This window comes from Balaenoptera ricei, chromosome 19, assembly GCF_028023285.1.
Source record: "Balaenoptera ricei isolate mBalRic1 chromosome 19, mBalRic1.hap2, whole genome shotgun sequence".
Taxonomy (NCBI): domain Eukaryota; kingdom Metazoa; phylum Chordata; class Mammalia; order Artiodactyla; family Balaenopteridae; genus Balaenoptera; species Balaenoptera ricei.
In genome coordinates this window covers 5879305-5900520 of record NC_082657.1, presented here as the reverse complement: position 1 = coordinate 5900520, position 21216 = coordinate 5879305, and the positions used below count along the sequence as shown (strand labels likewise).

Sequence of the window (21216 nt, the reverse complement as noted above, 5' to 3'; positions counted from 1 at the left end):
TAATAATAAAAATATCTATTTCCTCCTTGCCCTCACAACAACTCATATAGAACTATCAAGAAGAAACCTGGAGACCAGATGTGAAGAGATGTTATTTCTGGAAAGGAAGCAGGGCCAAGTCATCCAGGACCTCCTTGTTCATAGACCTCTGAAGCACCACCGTGAAGAAGGGGACTCAGACACACCTCTCAACACTATTCCCTTGTGAGTTTCTGCACCTGTAAGGGAAACACAGTTCTGAAGTAAGGGACCAGTTTCGTGGAAGGTTTGCTCTGGAAAGGACAAGATGGAGGTGTCCCCAAATCAGGGACACCTTAAGAAGGGCTTCTCACCTGGTATAGTAGATCCAGGTGAGGCCATAGGTGAGAAGGAAACCAGCCCCCATCAGGGCCCCCCTGAGCAAGGTGAGGACTAGGGGCCAGGAGCCCTGCCGCTCCCCAGAGACTTGGGGACAGGAACAGGAGACACCTGGAGGACGAAAAGAGAGAGGAAGGTGGACGTTAGGTGTGAGTTTCTGTAAGTCCACACCATATTCTTTTTCTGGCCGCGCTGCTTGCCATATGGGAGTTTAGTTCTGTGACCAGGGATCAAACCCACGTCCTCTGCATTGGAAGCATGGAGTCTTAACCACTGGACCACCAGGGAAGTCCCTGGAAGTCCCCACCTTAACCCTGCTTACCACCCTAGCTCAGAACTCAGGCATCCTGGCTTATATTCATCCTGTACAACTAGGTTCAGGGAGACACGGAGCGAGCCCCTCAGGTGCTGGGCTCGGCAGGTTAATTCTCCTCCATCCCCTAAGACCACCTGGGGCAGCTCCAGGACCCCGGGATCCAAAGGCTGTGAGGGGCTCAGTGTCAGGCACCCCCGGGCCCAGCTTATCCTGGCGGGTGGGTTGCTGTCGACGGCACAGACCAGGAGCAGGGACTGGCCCTCCACGACCCGAAGGGAGGTGGCATTGCCCAGGACCTCTGGGACTAGGGAGACAGAAAGAGCTAGAAGGGCAAGGCTGAGAGGCCCTTCTCTCTGTCCTCCCAGACACAGGAACAGCGGCTCTGAGACAAGCACTGCAGGTAAGGCCAAGGAGGGGGGGGGCGGTCTATGAGGTGAGATGGGGTAAGGAGAGGCAACTTGATGACCCCAGGACAGGGGGAAGTGGACGCTTGAGGAAGAGTCGGCCATATCTAGGCCTGGGAGAGAACATCCCAGGAGGTAGCCCCTGATGTGTGAAACTGCGCAGGGCACTGACACACGTGGGTCTGGCCACTTGGAGGCCCGCACACAGGCGATGAGGGCCCCAGGGAGCAACGGGAGGGTTCTGAGCAAGGAAGCCATAGGGTCAGATCTGGGGCATGTAGAGATCCCTTTGGGGTCCCAATTCTTGCTGGCTGGACAGGGCCAAGACTAGAGGCTGACAGGCCAGAGGGGAGGCTGGTCCGGGTCCAGGCCAGAGAGAGGATGGAGGCCTGAGTTGGAGCTGCGGTCATGGGGATGGATGAGGGCGATGACGTGAGTCATTTTCAGAAAGTCAACTTTGCGAAACTCACTGAGTCCTGGGGACGGTTGGGTGAGACACAGAGTCTAAAGGAATTTCCGAGATTTAGGCTCGGATTACTCATATCAGAGGGTCCCTTGCAGGGGGAGTGGAGGGCACTCAGGACAGAGGTTTGTGAGAGTCTTCAGGGCAGAGGTAGGATTGGAAACCCCGGGGTAGATGAGCTTCCCCTTGGAATCCTGCAGAAATCAGCCAGCAGCCTGGTACCCAGCTTGGGAACTCAGTCTCCTTGTGGGAGAGACGGAGACAGGGAGGTGGCAGGGAATCAGGGAAAGGATGTCATGGGAAAGTGAGGAGGGAGCAGAGGTGGGAAGGGAGGGAGCAAGCGGAGGTGACAGTGAGTTGTCACTAGGAATCCACAGTGGCCCTAAGGTGAGTCCTGCCAGGGGACAGGGTTGGGGGGCGGAGGGCAGACGTAGGAGCAGAGAGGGGATGAGGAGTGATGGGCTTGATTCTGTCCATCTTCACAACACCCCTGCATCTGACCTCCATTCCACCCAGGTGCTCTCCCACCTGTGCTATTTCCCCGGATGATACGAATGTCCAGGTTCTGTGGAGCATCTGGAACAGAAAGAAATAAATGTCCCCCTGCAGTATGATGACATGTCATGAGTAACATGACACCGTGGGGGGGGGATCTCAGCATTCTCCTCATCTTGACCCCAGCGTGCCTCCAAGAAGAATCCCCAAGTATCCCACCCAGGCCTCCCCGCCCCGACGCCGTCCGCCCTCAGGGACCCGGCGTCCTGGCCCCGCGCTCACAGGACACGTTGAGCCTGACGGTCCTCTCCGTGCTCACACCAGCTCCGGGGAAGGTCACTCGACAGGTGAGGTTGGTGCCATGGTCCTGGGGCCTCAGGGCGAGGGTGAGCACTGAGGAATGGGGACTCTTGGGGTGCAGGGAAGTGAGGGCAGCCCCGATCCAGGAGAAGGTGTGGGGTGTCCCCCTCTCACAGGCCCAGGGTACTGCACAGGTGATGTTCCTGGGGCGGCCGGATTCCAGGGTCCCCTGGACGCGGATGTCGGGTGTCTGTGTCAGAGCTGAAGAGGAGAGAGAAAAGCACCCAGGCCCTGGAGGGGGGAACCCCGAGTGTGCCCCTCAGAGCTGCCTCTGCCCCAGGCCAGCCACATCGTCCTGTCCTCCTAGGTCCCCTTGGGTCCCTCCCAGGATGAGAAGACAGGGGGTCCCCTCCCAGCCCTGCCCTGGGGGCCCTCAGGGCCCCTGCGTCTGTGTATCCTCTCCTTGACATCATCCTCACCTGTTACATTCAGGAAGATCATGTTCTCTTTGTAACTATATCTCACAATAGGCCCTCTCTCCACCCTAAAGAAGTATGTCCCCGTGTCTCCCCTCTGTGCATCTCTGATGTCCAGGGAGCAGTTGTAGGTCTGGGGGTCTCCAAGGAGGTGGAATCGGCCCTGGGTCTCCGTCAGCACCTCACGATCTGGGTTGTTTGTGGCCACTGGAGGATCCTGGTAGATACTGGCACCTTCCCGGAACCAGTAGCCGTGAGCTGGGACAGAGTCATCCCAGTAGCTCCAGGGATAGTTGAAGGAGCAGGGCACGCGGACACACAGGCCCTCCTGCACCGTCACGGACTCCCGCACCTCCAGCCGGATTCTCCGATCCTGAGCCAGGGACCCTGCGGGGGAACGAGGGTCAGCCGCAGCCCCTGCCCCGCCCAGCCCTCTCCCCGCCGCCCACCCACCTGCCCACAGCAGGGACAGCAGCAGCGGCGGCATCTCTGAGACGGAGGGCTCCTGGGCGTCCTGTGTGTGAAAAGAGAAGCGGGAGGCGAGAGGGAGGCAGGGCTGCGGGGAGACCCACGGGAAGCCGGGGAGGAACACGAGACTCCGCTGTGCACAGAAGAGGAACTGCAGAGCCGCAGCTCGTCCCCCCTCCGCGCAGAGCGGACGGACACCCCGCGGCCCAGAGACCCCGGAGACCTGCCCAGAGAGGAGCAGGCGAGGAGGAGACCCCTGCCCTGCCCCCCATCTCGGGTGGGTCCTTCCCGCCCCAGAGCCTCTGAGGACACGGGGACGTAGGACACGGCGAGCCTCCTAAGGGCCTCCCGTCTGAGCACCGCCGTCCACACCAAGGAGCCGCTCAACCCCCGTCTCGACCTGGAGGCTCACAGCCTCACCTAGACCCTCGGGTGGCCGGTCCTGCAAGACGTAGGGCTCTTTAGGGTCTGTGTGAGCGTCTGGGGCAGAAGTCAAGAAGGGGCTCCTGGGTGACGTGAAGGCAGCAGCCAATCAGCCATTCACTCCTTCACCCAACAGTGAGCATGTTGGGCTGGTGACCTGGAGACCAGAAGGGATAGGCTGGCCTGGTCCCTGCCCAGGAGATGCTCCCACCCGGCCCCATCACTTCGTCCCCAAACAGGCAGCAGTGTCGGGCTTTAGAGCTGCATGTGAGATTGCCATGTGTCCTGGTAGCATATTGGGTTTTTTTTTTTTTTAATGAGTATGATTTTTTTTTTTAATCTAGTAAAAAAATAACTCTTTTCAAGTTGAAAACCTTGAAATTCTGTAGCTACTGAACAACCAATCCTTATTCCTTCTTCCAGCTCCTGGCAACCACAGTTCTATTTTCTATGTCGAGGAATTTGACTACTTTGTCTACCCCGTATAAGTGGAATCGTGTAGTGTTTGTCTTTTTTTCACTAGGTTGTTGAACTTACCATAATGTCCTCAAAGTCCATCCGTGTGGTAGCCAGTGTCAGAAATTCCCTCCTTTTTCAGGCTGAATAATATTGCATGGTTTTGCTTATCCCTTCATCTGTTGAGGAGCAGTTGCGTTGCTTCCATCCCTTGGCTATAGTGAATAATGCTACTAGGAACACGAGTGTGCAAATATCTCCTAGAGTCCCTGCTCTCAGTTCTCTTTGAGAGATATCCAGAAGTGAAAGTCAGGATCATATGTTAATTCTATATTTAAGTTTTTGAGGAAGTATCAGACTCTCATCATCCCACCCCACCCACTTTTTTTTAACCTCATCTATTGTCATCTTACACCAACTATACAATTTAAGGTCTCTGCCCTGGACCCCTCCTCTGATCCCCAGACTTTCATATCCAGCTCTCTACATACATTTCTGCATCGTATTTGATCCTCATTTCCCTTCACCTACAACGTCCATTAAACAATTCTGTTGGCTTGACCTTCACAATATATTCAAAATATATCCTCTCTATCTACACGACCTCCTTGGTCCATTGCACCATCACCTCCTGCCTGCAGTACCCAGCAGTGTAGTGCCACATCTCTTTCTTGCTGCCCTGGATCCACTCTGGCTGATTCTGAACCCAACAGCCTTAGGATCCTACCCAAATGAGAGTCTAATCATATGTCCGCTCTCCTCAAAGGCTTCCAGAATCCTGCATTGGCCTGCAGTCGCCTTGCACGGGGTCTGCAGAATCCTCCCATCTTCTCCCCAGTCCCTTTGCCTCCCCACGCCAATATGTCACATGCTCCTGTCCTTGTGTGATTTTCCTCCAAACCTGTCAATAGCTGACATGCTCTAATTTTACTTATTATTTATTTGAAAAATCCTTGTCCGCATAACGACATCCCCATTAGGACAGAAGTACTTCTCGTTTCTAAAATCGCCATAGGGGCTTCCCTGGTGGCGCAGTGGTTGAGAGTCTGCCTGCCAATGCAGGGGACACGGGTTCGGGCCCTGGTCTGGGAAGATCCCACATGCCGAGGAGCAACTGGGCCCGTGAGCCACAGCTACTGAGCCTGCGCGTCTGGAGCCTGTGCTCTGCAACGAGAGGCCGCCATAGTGAGAGGCCCGCGCACCGCGATGAAGAGTGGCCTCCACTTGCCGCAATTAGAGAAAGCCCTCGCACAGAAACGAAGACCCAACACAGCCAAAAATAAATAAATAAATAAATAAATTTATAAAATCGCCATAAAACAAAATGCCATTTTAAACATTGCATACGGTACAATTCAATGGCACTAAGTACATTCACAACGTCAGTGCAACCATCATCACTCTCTATTTCCAGCATGTTCTCATATCCCAAACAGAAACTCTGCTGCAGTTACACAATTACTTCTCACCATCCCCATCCCCTAGCTGCAAGCAACACCATTCTACTTTCTGTTTCGATGAATTTGCCTTGTAGGGAGCTCATATAAGCAGAATCAAACGATATTTGTCCTTTTGTGTCTGGCTTCTTTCAGGGAGCGTACTGTTTTCAAGAGTCACCGGTGCTGTAGCATGTGTCACAATCGCACGTGTTTCTTTGAAAGGCTGAATGATATTTGACTGTATGTGTCTACCACATTTGGTTCATCCATTCTGCAGTTGCTGGATGCTGGGATTGGTTCCACCACTGCTGTGAATCTTGCTGCTATGAACGATGGCATGCAAGTATCTGCTTGAGCCCATGCTCTTTTCAGCAATGAAGACCCATCGCCCCCCCAAAATAAATAAATAAAAAATTTATAAAGTATGTTACATAATGAATATTTCAGTTAACAACTTGCCATCGCCAAGAGCACTATACATGTGCAGGTCTGGGCTGGGAAGTCAGGGGTTGAGAAGGTAGCAGAGTTGCCCCTGGAGGTGGACACATGGACACATTCACCGAGGGGGGAGAAGAGGGCCCTGGGCGGAGTACTGAGGACATGTACGCTCTCACGCGCGGTGCGCACGGGCTTAAGCTTAATTGTGGGTTGTAGGGGGAGGTGGTAGTGGTGACTGAGATGGCCCGGCCAGGGAGAGAGGAAGAGAACAAGGTGGTTATTGGTGACCCAGGTGAGAGTTCTGCCAGACAGGGGTGGGAGAGGGCGGCAGCCAGACGGCCGGAAGCAGAGGGGTGATGCAAATGGGAGGCATTGCGCTGACCGCCTTTAGCCCTCTCCTATTTGAGCTCTGAGACCCCGCTTCTGCCCTGAGCCGCAGAAACCGACCCCACCTCCGTCAGTGCCGCAGAGGAGAGCTTCCCTCCTACCTGTGCCATTTCCTTGGACGGGGCCAATAGCCAGGTTCTGGGAGCATTCGGGATAGAGAAAGAAAATATTTTCTACTTCAATCATGGGAAGATATGGTGGCTTTAACTCTTTGGTTGGATCCACAGAAGGGTGGCAAGGTGGGGACGGTTGTGCTTTCTTCTCCCTTCTCAGGCCAGGCTTCTGGCCACACATCAGGTCCCACAGGCTCTGCAACTGGGTCCCTCTTCAGGGATCCAGGTGTCCTGACCACCCCCCCCCAGAGGATGCCGGGCCTGATGGGACCAGGAGCTCAGCCAAGCGGGGAGAGAGAGCCTGAGCTGCTAGTGTCAAGTAGCTGATTAAAGCAATGAGTCAAAGTGAAAATAACAATTAAGCCTTTAATCACTTACTTGTTAAAGAACAGTGAAGCAGACTTTATTCAGGACCATTGTCATAGGTGCAGGGACCCCTGCAATGGGGTTTTGCAGCAGGGGAAAGAGATCAGCCTCAACTCTGAATACAATGAGGAAAAGTGGGAATTTATTGCCATGGAGCAGGGCGAGGGGTCGGCGGATGGAAAATTACTAAGAGGAAACATAGGGGCAAAGGGGGATTCTGGCTAAACCGACCTACCAGGCTTCTTGCTGAAGGCAGGCCAGGGTGATCGGATATCAGCTGGGGGCTAGTGGAGGATGAGGAACCCCATCAGACATTGAGGGTAAGGGATTTTGGTTAAACTGACTTACCAGGATTCTTGAAAAAAAATGGATGATGCAAAGATAGATGCAGAAGTCAAGAACTTGTTTTTTTGTTTGTTTGTTTTTTGTTTTTTTCTAAAGAATTATTTATTTATTTATTTTTGGCTGTGTTGGGTCTTCGTTTCTGTGCGAGGGCTTTCTCTAGTTGCGGCAAGCGGGGGCCACTCTTCATCGCGGTGCGCGGGCCTCTCACCGTCGCGGCCTCTCTTGTTGCGGAGCACAGGCTCCAGACGCGCAGGCTCAGTAGTTGTGGCTCACGGGCCCAGTTGCTCCGCGGCATGTGGGATCCTCCCAGACCAGGGCCCGAACCCGTGTCCCCCGCACTGGCAGGCAGACTCCCAACCACTGCGCCCCCAGGGAAGCCCAAGAACTTGTTGAAAAAGAGCTTGAAGAGCCTGGCTAGAGTTTAGCCATGGAGAGAACCTTTGCCGATGGTCAGGGTGGCCAGCACAGACATGGGGGTCGTCTCACTGACGAGGGACCCAGAACAAAAAGCTCTAGTGGGTCTAAGGACCCTGGGTTGGGGGTGGCGTTGGGAATGGAAATGTACTGAGTCCTGAGTCAGAGTGGGGAAAAGTGTCTCCAAGTTTTCCTGCTCCTCCTCCATAAGGAGGCTTCTTTAGAGATGCCTGAAGACCTCTGCCCAAGGCTTCAGATAAACAGACCAAAGAATAAAGTCATCTGAGCTAGGAATGCAAAAATGTGAACAGCACGATGGGCCAGAGCAGTCTGAGTCCTTCACTGCAACTCTTTTCAGAGACTACAGTGCACGCCTATGAGGCCAGCCAAGGAAAGCTTTTGCATTTGCCTATGATCAGGCCTGAAAAATCACGTATAGGTTTGTAGCCATGAGCTGAACTCTTCAGATGGCTCTACACACAGACCTATCACCTCCTAGGAAGGTCTCCTGACAACGCAGGGCTGGTGTCATGATCCTTTTTAAAAATTTTACTTATTTTTTAAAATATTTTTATTGGAGTATAGTTGATTTACAATGTTGTATTAGGTGTACAGCAAAGTGAATCAGTTATACATATACATATATCCTGGTGTCATGATCTTGGGACCCGAACATATGGGTGAATAATAAGGAATGAGGGACCTTGGGCCCCATGGAGGAGAGAAGCAGCCTCCTACTGGACTTTGGGCTGTTTAGACTCCAAGATGGTTGTACTTCAGGTTAAAGGGATGTAGATTTGGGGTATCTGGTACAAGCTGAAGAGGAGAAAATGATTCAGACCCCAGAGAGGAGACCCTGAGACTCCACCTTGGCTTCCCCTGGGGTCCTCAACAAGTCCCCCACCCTCCAGATAAGGAGTATATGTGTTCCTGTCTCTGGGGTTCTCTCCTGGGGATCCCTGGTTACTTGTCACATTCAGATATATTGGGAGTCATTTTTCACATAATATTTCTCTACCTTAAAGTATTCCCACTTTCCCGCATCTTTGGAGAATCTGATGCTTAGAGAGCAACTGTGGGCCCCTGGATCCCACAGAAGGTTGGACTGGCCCCAGATTGTTTCTTCCAGGTTTTGATGGGGTCTGTGGCCAGAAGGGGATTACAATGTCTGCTGCCCACCTCCAGGATCTGAAGGTGGATGTCGAGTGGGCTAAAGTCAGTCCAGAAAATCCATGGGTTGAAATGGAGAATGGGATGGGATGTATAGGTCCTCCTTCACCATCACTGAGTGAAGGTTACAGATCGCACCTGCACCAGCCTCCAGGGACCACTGCAGGAAACAGAGTCTCTGTCTGCAGCCCCGCCCGGAAACCTCTTCCTCACATCTGTTGCCCTCACGGTTGTGGCCACAGTGGCAGCAGCATTTCTGGGCTGCACAGGATAATCTAGATTCGCCTGACACCATCTGATTAGCCTTTCCTAGCTTGGAGATGGGGGCGGCCATGGCGTGCTAAGAGAGCTGGGGATGCTTCCTGGGTTGAAGTGTATGGCTTCTATGTCAAACTTCTCCCTTCAACAGAATTACCCATCTCTCCCTCAGGCCACTGCGGGAGGGAAGTGAAAGCCAAGCTCTTCTCGCCTGGGACCACAGCTGGGTGGACTCTTCCTGTACCCTGAAACGCTGACTCTCACCTCCTGAAGACCAACGCCCGCTCCCCTTAAGAGACATGGGGGGTTTGGGGGTCTATTTTCCCCAGACAGGTTTCTTGGAGTCCACATAGACGTAGATAGGGAGGCCTTTATCCTGTTCATATCAAGTCCCCAAGCCTCTCCCAAGTTGCCTTCCCATCAGAACCTACCCACAGCGGGATTGCTCTTTCCAGCCAAGACACCATCTCGTCCCCAGGAAGCAAGGGGGGGGGGGGGGGGGGTCGCTGTCCGTGGTGCTGAAGCAGTATTGGGTCTTGAGTTTAGGAATAACTGGATTGTACAGAAGGGTCTGACTAGACACGAACCAGATCTGGACCTCAGGCCAGAAAACCATCTGAGGCAGAAGGACTGGGCCTGTCTAGGAAGGAGAAGATCAGGGAGGGGCCGACCCTCTGGTCTGGGGCCGATCCTGAGCCTCTCCTTCTTCCTTCTTTACTCTCTGGAAAGTCTTGTAGATTCTGCCAAGCCACTGAATCAAAGCCAGCAGCAGCTCTCCCCACCCCCCCACCCCCACTTCTTGTTTCATGAGAAAAATAAAGCCCTATTTGGTTTTGGTTTTTTTGTTTTATTTATTTTTGGCTGCGTTGGGTCTTCGTTGCTGAGCGCGGGCTTTCTCTAGTTGCGGTGAGCGGGGGCTACTCTTCGTTGCGGCGCACGGGCTTCTCATTGAGGTGGCTTCTCTTGTTGCCGAGCATACGCTCTAGGCGTGCGGGCTTCAGTAGTTGCGGCACGTGGGCTCAGTAGTTGTGATGGCTTAGTTGCTCCGCGGCATGTGGGATCTTCCCAGAGCAGGGATCGAACCCGTGTCGCTACCAGGGAAGTCCCGCCCTATTTGTTAAGGTTCCTGAAAGTCAGCTTTTTTTGTAACTTAGAGTGAAATGCATTTCTAATTGATACAGTATGTGGAGATGATTCCTCCAATTCCATTTGAAGCCAACACGACATTTTCCAAAAGTGCCCTACTCACATGAGAGTGCCCCGTATGCCTGACTTCTTTCACTTTTGCAAATTCAAGAGTAGAGAAACAGTATTATATCTTTTCTTTACTTTGCATTGACGTGATTATAAACAACCTTTCCCATCTTTTTAAATTAACTGTAATCCTTCTTTGTGATTTATCTATTCAAAGGGTTTACACAGAAGGACAGTGGAGTTTTCCTTACCAACTTCTCTAAAGATTCTGATCTCATCCCTATTATTAACCTTAGAGGATAATATATTTTTACCAACAAAATATGCATCCCTAGATTTCAAAGTTACGGTTTTACTATTTTTGACCTTTATGTGAATGGCATCATACAGTACACATTTTTTTCCCTGGCTACTTCCACTTGGTATCAGCTAAAAAAAATTTTTTTTTTAAATTAATTTATTTTATTTATGGCTGTGTTGGGTCTTCGTTTCTGTGCAAGGGCTTTCTCTAGTTGCGGCAAGTGGGGGTCACTCTTCATCGCGGTGCACGGGCCTCTCATTATCATGGCCTCTCTTGTTGCGGAGCACAGGCTCCAGACACGCAGGCTCAGTAGTGGCGCACGGGCCTAGTTGCTCCGCGGCACGTGGGATCTTCCCAGACCAGGGCTCAAACCCGTGTCCCCTGCATTGGCAGGCAGATTCTCAACCACTGCGCCACCTGGGAAGCCCTAAAAAAATTTTTTTATGGTAAAGTGTATAATGTTCAGAAGATACAAATGGGTAAGTGTGCAGCACAGTGACTTATCACAAAGCAAATGCACTCAGTTCACGAAATATCGCCAGTTTGAGATATCGAGTATCGCCAGCTCCCAAAGTAGCTCAAGAGTCTACACACCCACCATCAGAGGTTCCTACTTCCTCACATCTTTGCTACCCTTGCTGTTATCTGCCTTCTTGGTTTTCCAATCTGATGTGTGTAGAGCAGTATCTCGTTTCGGTTTGATTTTTTTTCAACTACCAGTGTGTTTGAGCATCTCAACATGGACTTGTTTTCCATTCATATTTCCACATTTCTGAAATAAAGATTCATGTCATTTGCTATTTTTATGATGGCTTGTTTTTCTTCTTGTTGATTTGTTAAAGTTTTGGTACATTCTAGTTAAAAAGCTCTTGTGAGCTTAAATGAAGGAAATAATTCCTCCCATTCTGTCATTTCTCAATTAAATTGATCTCAGTTGTCCTCTATTTGATGGGAACCTTCATTTTGATGCAATCAAATCTATGTGTCTCTGGTCACAACACTGTGTATCCCTCCTAAAAGTATCCATGATCCTGGCTTTTACATTAACCATTTCCATGCTTTCTTTATAGTTTTATCACCAATGTATCCCTAAAAATTATAGTTCAGGGGCTTCCCTGGTGGCGCAGTGGTTAAGAATCCGCCTGCTAACGCAGGGGACACGGATTCGAGCCCTGGTCTGGGAAGATCCCACCTGCCGCGGAGCAACTAAGCCCGTGCGCCACTACTACTGAGCCTGGGCTCTAGAGCTCGCGAGCCACAACTACTGAGCCCGCGAGCCACAACTACTGAAGCCTGCGCACCTAGAGCCCATGCTCTGCAACAAGAGAAGCCACCGCGATGAGAAGCCTGCGCACCACAACGAAGAGTAGCCCCCGCTCGCCGCAGCTAGAGAAAGCCCACACGCACAGCAACGAAGACCCAGCACAGCAAAAAATAAATAAATAAAATAAATTTATTTTTAAAAAGTATAGTTCAGATAAACCTATTTTTGCACTTTCTATAAGTGCAATCATATTATATGTCATTGCCTGTGTCTTGCTTCATTTTTTTATTGTGATATAATTTACATATGATGAATATATATTTAGGTACATTTATAAATAATAGATTTATACACAACAAGTAAATTTTAAAATAATCAATAGACTTTTTTTTTTAGAACAGTTTTAGGTTTACAGAAAAATTGAGCAGACAGTACAGAGAGTTCCCATATGCACCCCAACCCCCTCATATTCTTCCCTATTATTAACATCTTGCATTAGTGTAGTATATTTGTTACAAATAATGAACCAATATTGACACATCATCATCAACCAAAGTCCATAGTTCACACTGAAGTTCTCTCTTTGTGTTACACAATGCTATGGGTTTTGACAAAAGCATAATGTCATGTATCCACCATTATAGTATCTTACATACATATTTTATCATATATGCATGATATACACTTATGTATGACATATAGCTATATATATAAATAATTTTTATTTAATGTATTTATGTCTAGTCCACAGGTTTTTTGTTGTTTTTTTAAATTTTTTTTTAAATTAATTTTTATTGCAGTATAGTTGCTTTACAATGTTGTGTTAGTTTCTGCTGTACAGCAAAGTGAATCAGTTGTATGCATACATACATCCAGTCATTTTTAGATTTCCTTCCCAGTTAGGTCACCACAGAGCACTGAGTAGAGTTCCCTGTGTGATACAGTAGGTTCTCATTAGTTATCTATTTTATACATAGTAGTGTATGTATGTCAATTCCAATCTCCCAATTCATCCCACCCCCCCCCCTTGGTAACCGTAAGTTTGTTCTCCACATCTGTGACTCTATTTCTGCTTTGCACATAAGTTCATCTGTATCATTTTTCTAGATTCCACATATAAGCAATATTATACGATATTTGTTTTTCTCTTTCTGACTTACTTCACTCTGTATGACACTCTCTAGGTCGATCCACGTCTCTGCACATGGCACTATTTCATTCCTTTTTATGGTGAGTAATATTCCATTGTATACATATACCACATCTTCTTTATCCTTTCCTCTGTCGATGGACACTTAGGTTGCTTCCATGTCCTGGCTATTGTAAATAGTGCTGCAATGAACATCGGGGTGCATGCATCCTTTTGAATTATGGTTTTCTCAGGGTATATGCCCAGGAGTGGGATTGCTGGGTCATATGACAGCTCTATTTTTAGTTTTTTAAGGAACATCCATACTGTTCTCCACAGTGACTGCACCAATTTACATTCCCACCAACAGTGTAGGAGGGTTCCCTTTTCTTCACACCCTCTCCAGCATTTATTGTTTGTAGATTTTTTGATGACGGCCGTTCTGACTGGTGTGAGGTGATACCTCATTGTAGTTTTGATTTGCATTTCTCTAATAATTAGTGATGTTGGGCATCATTTCATGTGTTTGTTGGCCATCCGTATGTCTTCTTTGGAGAAATGTCCATTTAGGTCTTCTGCCCATTTTTTTATTGTGTTGTTTGTTTTTTTGATATTGAGCTGCATGAGCTCTTTGCATATTTTGGAGATTAATCCCTTGTCAGTTGCTTCATTTGCAAATATTTTCTCCCATCCTGAGGGTTGTCTTTTCGTTTTGTTTATGGTTTCCTTTGCTTAGCACACAGGTTTTTTTTTTTTTTTTTAATGTCTTTCCATTACTTCTTTTATTTATTTATTTATTTATTTATGGCTGTGTTGGGTCTTCGTTTCTGTGCGAGGGCTTTCTCTAGTTGCGGCAAGTGGGGGCCACTCTTCATCGCGGTGCACGGGCCTCTCACTGTCGCGGCCTCTCCTGTTGCGGAGCACAGGCTCCAGACGCGCAGGCTCAGCAATTGTGGCTCACGGGCCTAGTCGCTCCGCGGCATGTGGGATCTTCCCAGACCAGGGCTCGAACCCGTGTTCCCTGCATTAGCAGGCAGACTCTCAACCACTGCGCCACCAGGGAAGCCCAGCACACAGGTTTTAATGACTTTTGATAAATGCATACATCCACCCCAATCAAGATGTAGAATATTTCCATCACTACTCAAATTTTCCTTATACTATGCCTCCCTGAGGCAGCCTTTACTGATTTCTATCGCCATAGCTTAGTTTCGGTCATATTAGAACTTCATAAAAATGGAATCATAACTGTGTACTCTTTTATGTCTGGCTTCTTCGGATTCCTGCATGCTGTTGGTTCCTGCCTCGGTGGTTCATTCCATTTTATTGCTGAGTAGTATCTCTGGGACAGGGAGTCCAGAATCTGCTGCTGCCTGTATCTGCCCTCAAGTGCTGGAGAACTGACTCTGGAGATCCTGCTTATCTCACATGATCCATCCCGCTCCTCTGGACCCAAGACCTGGGGCCTCTGGGGCAAATTCACATCAGCAGGCATGTCCTCTCTGGGCTTCTGCTCTCGGTCTTTCTTGCTGACAACTCCACTTTTCCCAGGAGTCCAAAGATAGGTGGGCATCTGAAGGCTCCAACCAGAGCCACAGGAGAGAGTGGGATTGGGAAGTGAAGGAGGATTCTGTAGGGCCTCAATGATGTGGCCTGACCCAGGGGCTCTGCAGAGACACCAAGAAGCCCTCGAAAGGCAGTGACCACATGCTCACTCATCCACCATTCACTCTACACCAATTTCTGGGGGCCCTTTGGGAAGGTCACTGTGCTAGACACTGACAGTAGACAAAGCTCAGAAAAACTGAACAGCATTAAAACAAAAAAAAAGAGATTTGGACTAAATGAAACTTAATCACAGCTCTGCCACCTTTTAACTGTGAGAATATGAAGCTATGACTTTAGTTGTAGTTTCCAAAACGTGTTGGAAGGTATTAATCACAGGTTTGAAAGTGACATTCGATGAGGCTTGTGAAGTCCTGAGCACCTGCCTGGCACTTGGTAAACACTGTACCCTAAATAATCCCCAATTTGGGGTTTCAAATAACCCGTCCCAATAGGAAACCATCAGCAATCTGCCCAACAGCCAGTCAGTGACCCTTACTATGTTCACAGGGACCCAAGGAGAGGCCAACGCTGACCCACTCATTCATTCCCAAAGGACCCCAACACTCACTGCCCAGGAAGCAATGCAGTCACCCTCGCAAACCTCCATCACTGACCCCCTAGGTCTCCCATCCACTGGTTCCCACATGCTGTGCTTATTTAGCACCGCACTTTACTGATTTCATATGTCCTCCATCCATTACTGTCCCCCTTGAGTGTGTTACAATGTAAGCCTCAAAGCCCTCCAATCCCTGAAGCTCCTGCTCCCAATCAATCACTGCCTCCTACAGCCCCCCAAGTGGTGGATCACTTCCCCTAATGTCCCCCAGCCCCAGGAATAGTTCTCAGGAGCCTGGGGGCAGACACAGGGAGCAGATATTCTGGACTGCCTGTTCCTGGGACAATCTGGTTCCTCCTGCTGAGAGCAGACCACAGGGGGCAGATGTTTCCTCGTCCACAGGCCTTCAGTGTTACGGAGGTAAACCACGGTCTGGCTGATGAAGAAGTATGTGTTTGTTTTTGTTTTGTTTTGAATTAATTTATTAATTAATTAGGCTGCATCGGGTGTTGGTTGCGGTACGCAGGCTTCTCTCTAGTTGCGTCTCGTGGGCTTAGCTGCCCCGCGGCATGTGGGATCTTACTTCCCTGACTAGGGATCAAACCCGCATCCCCTGCATTGGAAGGTGGATTCTTAAGCACTGGACCGCCAGGGAAGGCCCCAGAATGTGTTTGTTGGAATAGATTTGCTGGGGAGAGCGATGGGGAATCCGTGGGGTGAGTATCAGGGCTGTTTCCAGGGTGAGTGATTGGGGAGATTTACAGTGGGTGAGGGGGGGGTCTTTGAGGAGAGTGATCTCTTCCAGGGCGTTGGTGGGGAGAGTGACTGTGGGGGATCGCGTAAGGTGAGTGATGGGAGGATCTTTTGACTGCGTGACAGGGAGTCTGTGGGGTGAGTAACAAGGTTCTGAGTGTTGGGGGCCAGTTTCTCTAATTTAAGTTGGACGTATAGTTCCTGAAGTTTAACCCTCTCCTTTTGCTTTTCTCTATGTATGTATATAAGTACTTTTGTAACCGTTAAACTCCAAGTGTAATTTTACTGTTGGGTTTTACATCATTGGTTCATGAGACTTGCTCATTTGAGGACAGTGAAACATGCATCTGAGAAGGGACCTAAGTGTGGAACCTTATAGGAGATGAAGCTTGTTGAGCCCTTAGCACCTTCCTGGCATGTGGTAAACAGTGAATAAAATAAAAATCAGCAAGTTGCAGAGTCAGGTATCAGGTACCGTGTTTAATTTTCACACAATCCTGTCAGCTAAATATTATGTTCATTATTACACCCATTCTGTGGATGAGGAAACTGAGGCTGAGGGCTGTTACATAATTTGCCTTAAGGTCCAAAGGGAAGTACAGGGAATCGGTCCAACGTCCGCCTCATTCTAAATTGCACACAACTGCCACTATCCCATCTGGTTCCCTACATGATCCAATTCCAGAAACACCATTTCCGTTTCCTGTTGCCTTCAGAGAGCTTAGGTTTTGGAGTGGCCATGTCTGGTGTGCCTACTCTGAGTTGTGGACATTTCACTGCCTATCCAGATTATTACAACAGGATGCTTTTCCAGTCTTTGCCCTGAGGCATGTGATGATACACATCTGTCAACTGCCGGCAAAGAAAGAACTATAATCCCATTTCAGGGATTGAAGCTTGCCATCTGCTAAGGGCTCAACTGTGCCTTTTGAGATGTTTCAGTAAACTAATAAGGAATGTGAAGACATTATCTCAAATTTTGGCGAGCTGCTGTGAAGTCATAAATTAAATTAAGCACAAGGCTGATGTTCTCACTATGAGACAGCAAGTTTCCTATCTGGGTATTTGTTGGCTGAGCAATTCTTCTGGGAAGAGAATGAAAATTCTTTTATTGATGGGGCTCTCCGTTCATCCCTTGTTGTATAAGACTAAGAACGTGGCATGTGTTTACATGTATAATTTGGTATTTAATATCAAGTATGTGGTTTTATTATCCACATTTTGTAATTGTACATTTCTTCCAGGTGCTCAATCCATCCCTGTCCAGAGAGTTTTAAAAATATAAATTCTAGTGTGAGAGCAAGCTATGGTTGTTAGAGAAAAATTTAAATGACAAAAAGTAAAAAAAAAAAAAAAAAAAGAATAGGATGTTTGTGAGGCTTACAAGCGGGCGGGCGAGAGGGTGTCTCCCCAAGAACTTAGTGGGCTACAGTTTTATAATCAAAGGAAAAGTGGGGAGGGGGAGAAGACCACCTCCTTCCTCATTCTTAAGTAGACGTCATGCTTCCATCATCAGCTCCGCCTCCAGGTTGGGCAGGGGAGTTTTTTTTGTCCCTACATGGTCAAGCCAGGACTGTAAAAATTATTTTAGGTCTCTGTATGATGAGTACCTTTCCAAAAATTATTGTTTTTTTATGTGTGCAGAGAGCATGTCCTAGGGGTCATTAACCTACTGAGCTCACTGGGCAGGATGTGGGTCTCATGCCACCATTGTTTTATTGTTTTGGGACATGTCTCAAACTTCTGTCACATGGTTTTGTTGCCAGGCAAGCCTGCTTGGTTTTGTGGTTAAGTAAACCTGCTTTCTTGAGTGATCATTAACGTACAGGGGTCTCCCATACTTTTTTCTTTACTTACAATACCCTAGTGAGATTAACTATTAATTACCTAATTTGTCCTTTGCTCTGTCCCTATCATTGGGACACTTCATTTAAAGGGAGGAGAAAGAAGAAAAGTCAAGTTAAAAGGAAAATACAATTAGTCGGGACAATGCCAGCAAGCCCAGTTGGGCAGAATTTTCAGGAGGCTTTTCCATCATCAGAAGCGTACCCTAGAAAAGTGGGCAGTAGTGGCCATAAAGTAAACAATGGGGCAGATTTCAGGAAAGGGAGAGTGAGGCCGAGTGAGGTTCTGAAGGAAAGGATCTGAAATGAGCCTCCTCGTTTATGGTAACACGGAAGCATTTCATGGTCACGGGAAGGTTAGCCATTAGAAGGGAATATCACACAAAATAACACTGAAATAACTCAGGTCTACAAATTCATGATTGCACGAGAAAACACATTTCAGACTCAGAGAGAATGGCGATGCTTGGGAAATGAAACAAGAACGAAAAGTCTGGGAGAACCCTAAGACTGGTAAGAGGGTCACATTCCTTGAATAACATATTCTCACCCAGGTATTCTTCCATTCATTCAATTCATCCGCCCATCTATACATCCATCCATACATCCATCCACTTATCCATATTTCCATCCATCCCATCCACCCATCACATCTGTATTTCCATATATCCATCCATTCTTCTGTTCATCTCTACCAGGTAAGGTTCAATTACGAAAATGGAAATCACTCTAAGTATTTAAGACAAAGGAAATTTAATCAGTAAGATTGGCTACACAGTTGACAGAAGAGATGAAAAATTCAACAGAGGACAATAATGCAACCTAGAAATGAACAACAGCAGGAGACCACCACCAGGACAAAGGGAAGGGGCAGTGTGACAGAGCCCAGGGATCTGGACACCCAGAGGAAGCTGGACCATGGCAGGTCCTCCCCTTTGGGAGCTGGAGGCTCAGAGGGGATGCAGCCACTGCCAGAGAGGTTGCACAATGCAAAGAGAGGGGAAGAAATAAATACCTTGGATTTTACATTTTCCTCCTTGATTTTAATCTCCAGCATTTGACTCAGTAACTGAACCTAGTTGGAAGCCAGCTAATAAAGGTACTTGGAAAATGTAGCCTGCAGGGGTAAATCCCATTAGTACAGAGCAGTGTAGGTGAGGGACCAGGAAATGGTCTGAGAGCACACTAGCCAAGGACTGATCTGTACATCCACCCATCCTCTCCCATAGGTCCATCCAGTTCAGAAGACCAGACATGAAACTGGACAGAGGTTATTTCTGGCTGAGAAAAGTCAGCAAGTATGACCTGATGATACACAGAGGTAAGCTGTGGTGAGAGCGACGCCTGGGGGACAGAGACTCTGTCCCTCTGAGCTTCTGTGCCCTGCCTTTCACCATGTCTGGAGGAGAGAGAGTGGTTCAGCCCACAATCCCAGCCATGCTCCTCTAGGACCCTCCAATTGTGTGGGAAATGGTAAGAGAAGGTTCTGGGCTAGGGTTGCAGAGACAGACAAGGCCACTCTCGCTTGGGATTTGGGGGCTCACGTGTCAGATCATCTGAGGAAGGGGCTGCTCACCTAGATCCAGGTGAATCCACAGGTGAGTACGAAGCTGGTCCCCATGAGGGTCCCCTTAAGGAGGGTCAAACCCAGGGGCTATAAAACACCTTTCTCTACAGACATAATAGTCATCTGAGCGAGAAGAGAGAATGAAGTTGAAGAAAGACAACTGTGGAGAGAAAGGGCCTTGGATTTTCAAGGTATGGAAAATAACCCTAAAAGGCAAGAGGAAAGGAGTGTGTATGAAAGTGTGGAGGGCAGAGGCGAAGAGAGGAAACCTTGGCAAGATTATATGTAAATATAAATCCAAATTAAATATAAACATAAATATAATTGTGTTTGTGTGCATACGTGTATACATGGTGATACATACATTGTCAACCTAAATAAATTTAGGAAGCAATAATCAAGCAGAAAGCATTTATTTGGGATCAAAAAATTGCAATTCAGGGCACACAGATTCAGGTAGCAACCCAAACAGCGTCCCACACAGGAGTAAAAGTCAGGGGTTTTTAAAGGCAAAAAGGGGAGATTTGCACTACAAACATTTTTTATTGGAGGGACTTCCCTGGTGGCGCAGTGGTTAAGGATCCGCCTGCCAATGCAGGAGACACGGGCTCGAGCCCTGGGAGGATCCCACACGCTGCGGGGCGGTTGAGCTCATGCGCCACAACTACTGAAGCCCATGTGCCTGGAGCCCATGCTCTGCAACGAGAAGTCACCGCAATAAGAAGCCTGCACACCGCAATGAAGAGTGGCCCCCACTCACCGCAACTGGAGAAAGCTCACGTGCAGCAATGAAGACCCAACGCAGCCAAAAATAAATAAATAAATTTATTTATTTTTTTTTTTTAAAAAGAATTTTCATTAGAGTTGGAGGCAGAGTCTAGTCTTAGATGAACACGGTTGAGTGCTAAGGCTATAACTAGAGGGTGGAAAAAGTTCGTTGCAGTGACAAGTCGCAGGTGTTCTTGCAGTGTTCTTGAAATAACTGTGGTTTGATCCAGTTCAAAAGTTCATGGTTCCACCTGGTGGGGACGTGCATAAGGTCCACCCCCTTAATGGCCTCCTGGATCCATTTTAAAAACCCTTGACATAAATGACTCCATTTAATTTCACATTTCACAACATCATATATAATCTCAGAGTTGGGAATGCCAGAGTGATTAGCAAAGAGTTATAAGCGTATAAGCTTTAAAGCTTAAAGACGTAAATTCAACTATATAAAATGAAATTTGGATAGCAAATCCAAGCTAAATGAAATCAAAAGACAATGACAAACCAGGAGAATATATTCATGGTCATGTTATAGACTAATGATTGTATTTCCTAACATAAAAAGAACTTGTCCAGGGGCTTCCCTGGTGGCGCGGTGGTTGAGAATCTGCCTGCCAACGCAGGGGACACGAGTTCGAGCCCTGGTCTAGGAAGATTCCACATGCTACGGAGCAACTAGGCCCGTGAGCCACAACTACTGAGCCTGCGCATCTGGAGCCTGTGCTCCGCAACAAGAGAGGCCGCGACAGTGAGAGGCCCGCGCACCGCGATGAAGAGTGGCCCCCGCTCGCCGCAACTAGAGAAAGCCCTCGCACAGAAACGAAGACCCAACACAGCCAAAAATAAATAAATAAATAAATAAATTTCAAAAAAAAAAAAAAAAAAAAAAGAACTTGTCCAAATCCTTAAGAAAAGAAATATAGGCTAATAATGATGGAAACAGATATGAATAGTCAGTTCACTGAATGGCAGAACAGATTAGAATGGAAAATATTAATCATCATGAAACCTATTTAAAAATGCTCACCTTCATGCCTAAAAAGAGAAATTCTAGTTAAAACTATGATGGGGTACATTTTTCATTGTTAAGAATGGAAAGATCAAAATCAGTGCTAACGCAACCTGCTGTTGAGGTTGGAGTGAA

General features: G+C 48.1%; 1 protein-coding gene across 1 annotated transcript; it reads right to left on the bottom strand.

Moving 5' to 3' along the window:
* Positions 1–675: 675 nt before the first annotated feature.
* On the bottom strand, positions 676–3316 carry LOC132353932 (sialic acid-binding Ig-like lectin 13). Its single transcript, XM_059905436.1, has 5 exons — positions 3265–3316; positions 2815–3198; positions 2318–2596; positions 2069–2116; positions 676–977 (listed from the first exon to the last, which is right to left on the bottom strand). The coding sequence occupies exons 1-5, from the start codon at positions 3296–3298 to the stop codon at positions 676–678; spliced, it is 1047 nt and encodes a 348-aa protein (XP_059761419.1). The 5' UTR covers positions 3299–3316.
* Positions 3317–21216: the final 17900 nt, after the last annotated feature.

Bases quoted from the DNA above. Each gene is read 5' to 3' on its own strand.
- LOC132353932 (XM_059905436.1), bottom strand. From the start codon at position 3,298: ATGCCGCCGCTGCTGCTGTCCCTGCTGTGGGCAG. The intron at 2,597-2,814 runs GTGAGGATGATG...TCTCCTCTTCAG, and splicing joins GATCTTCCTGAATGTAACAG to CTCTGACACAGACACCCGAC. The intron at 2,117-2,317 runs GTGAGCGCGGGG...TTTCTGTTCCAG, and splicing joins CGTCAGGCTCAACGTGTCCT to ATGCTCCACAGAACCTGGAC.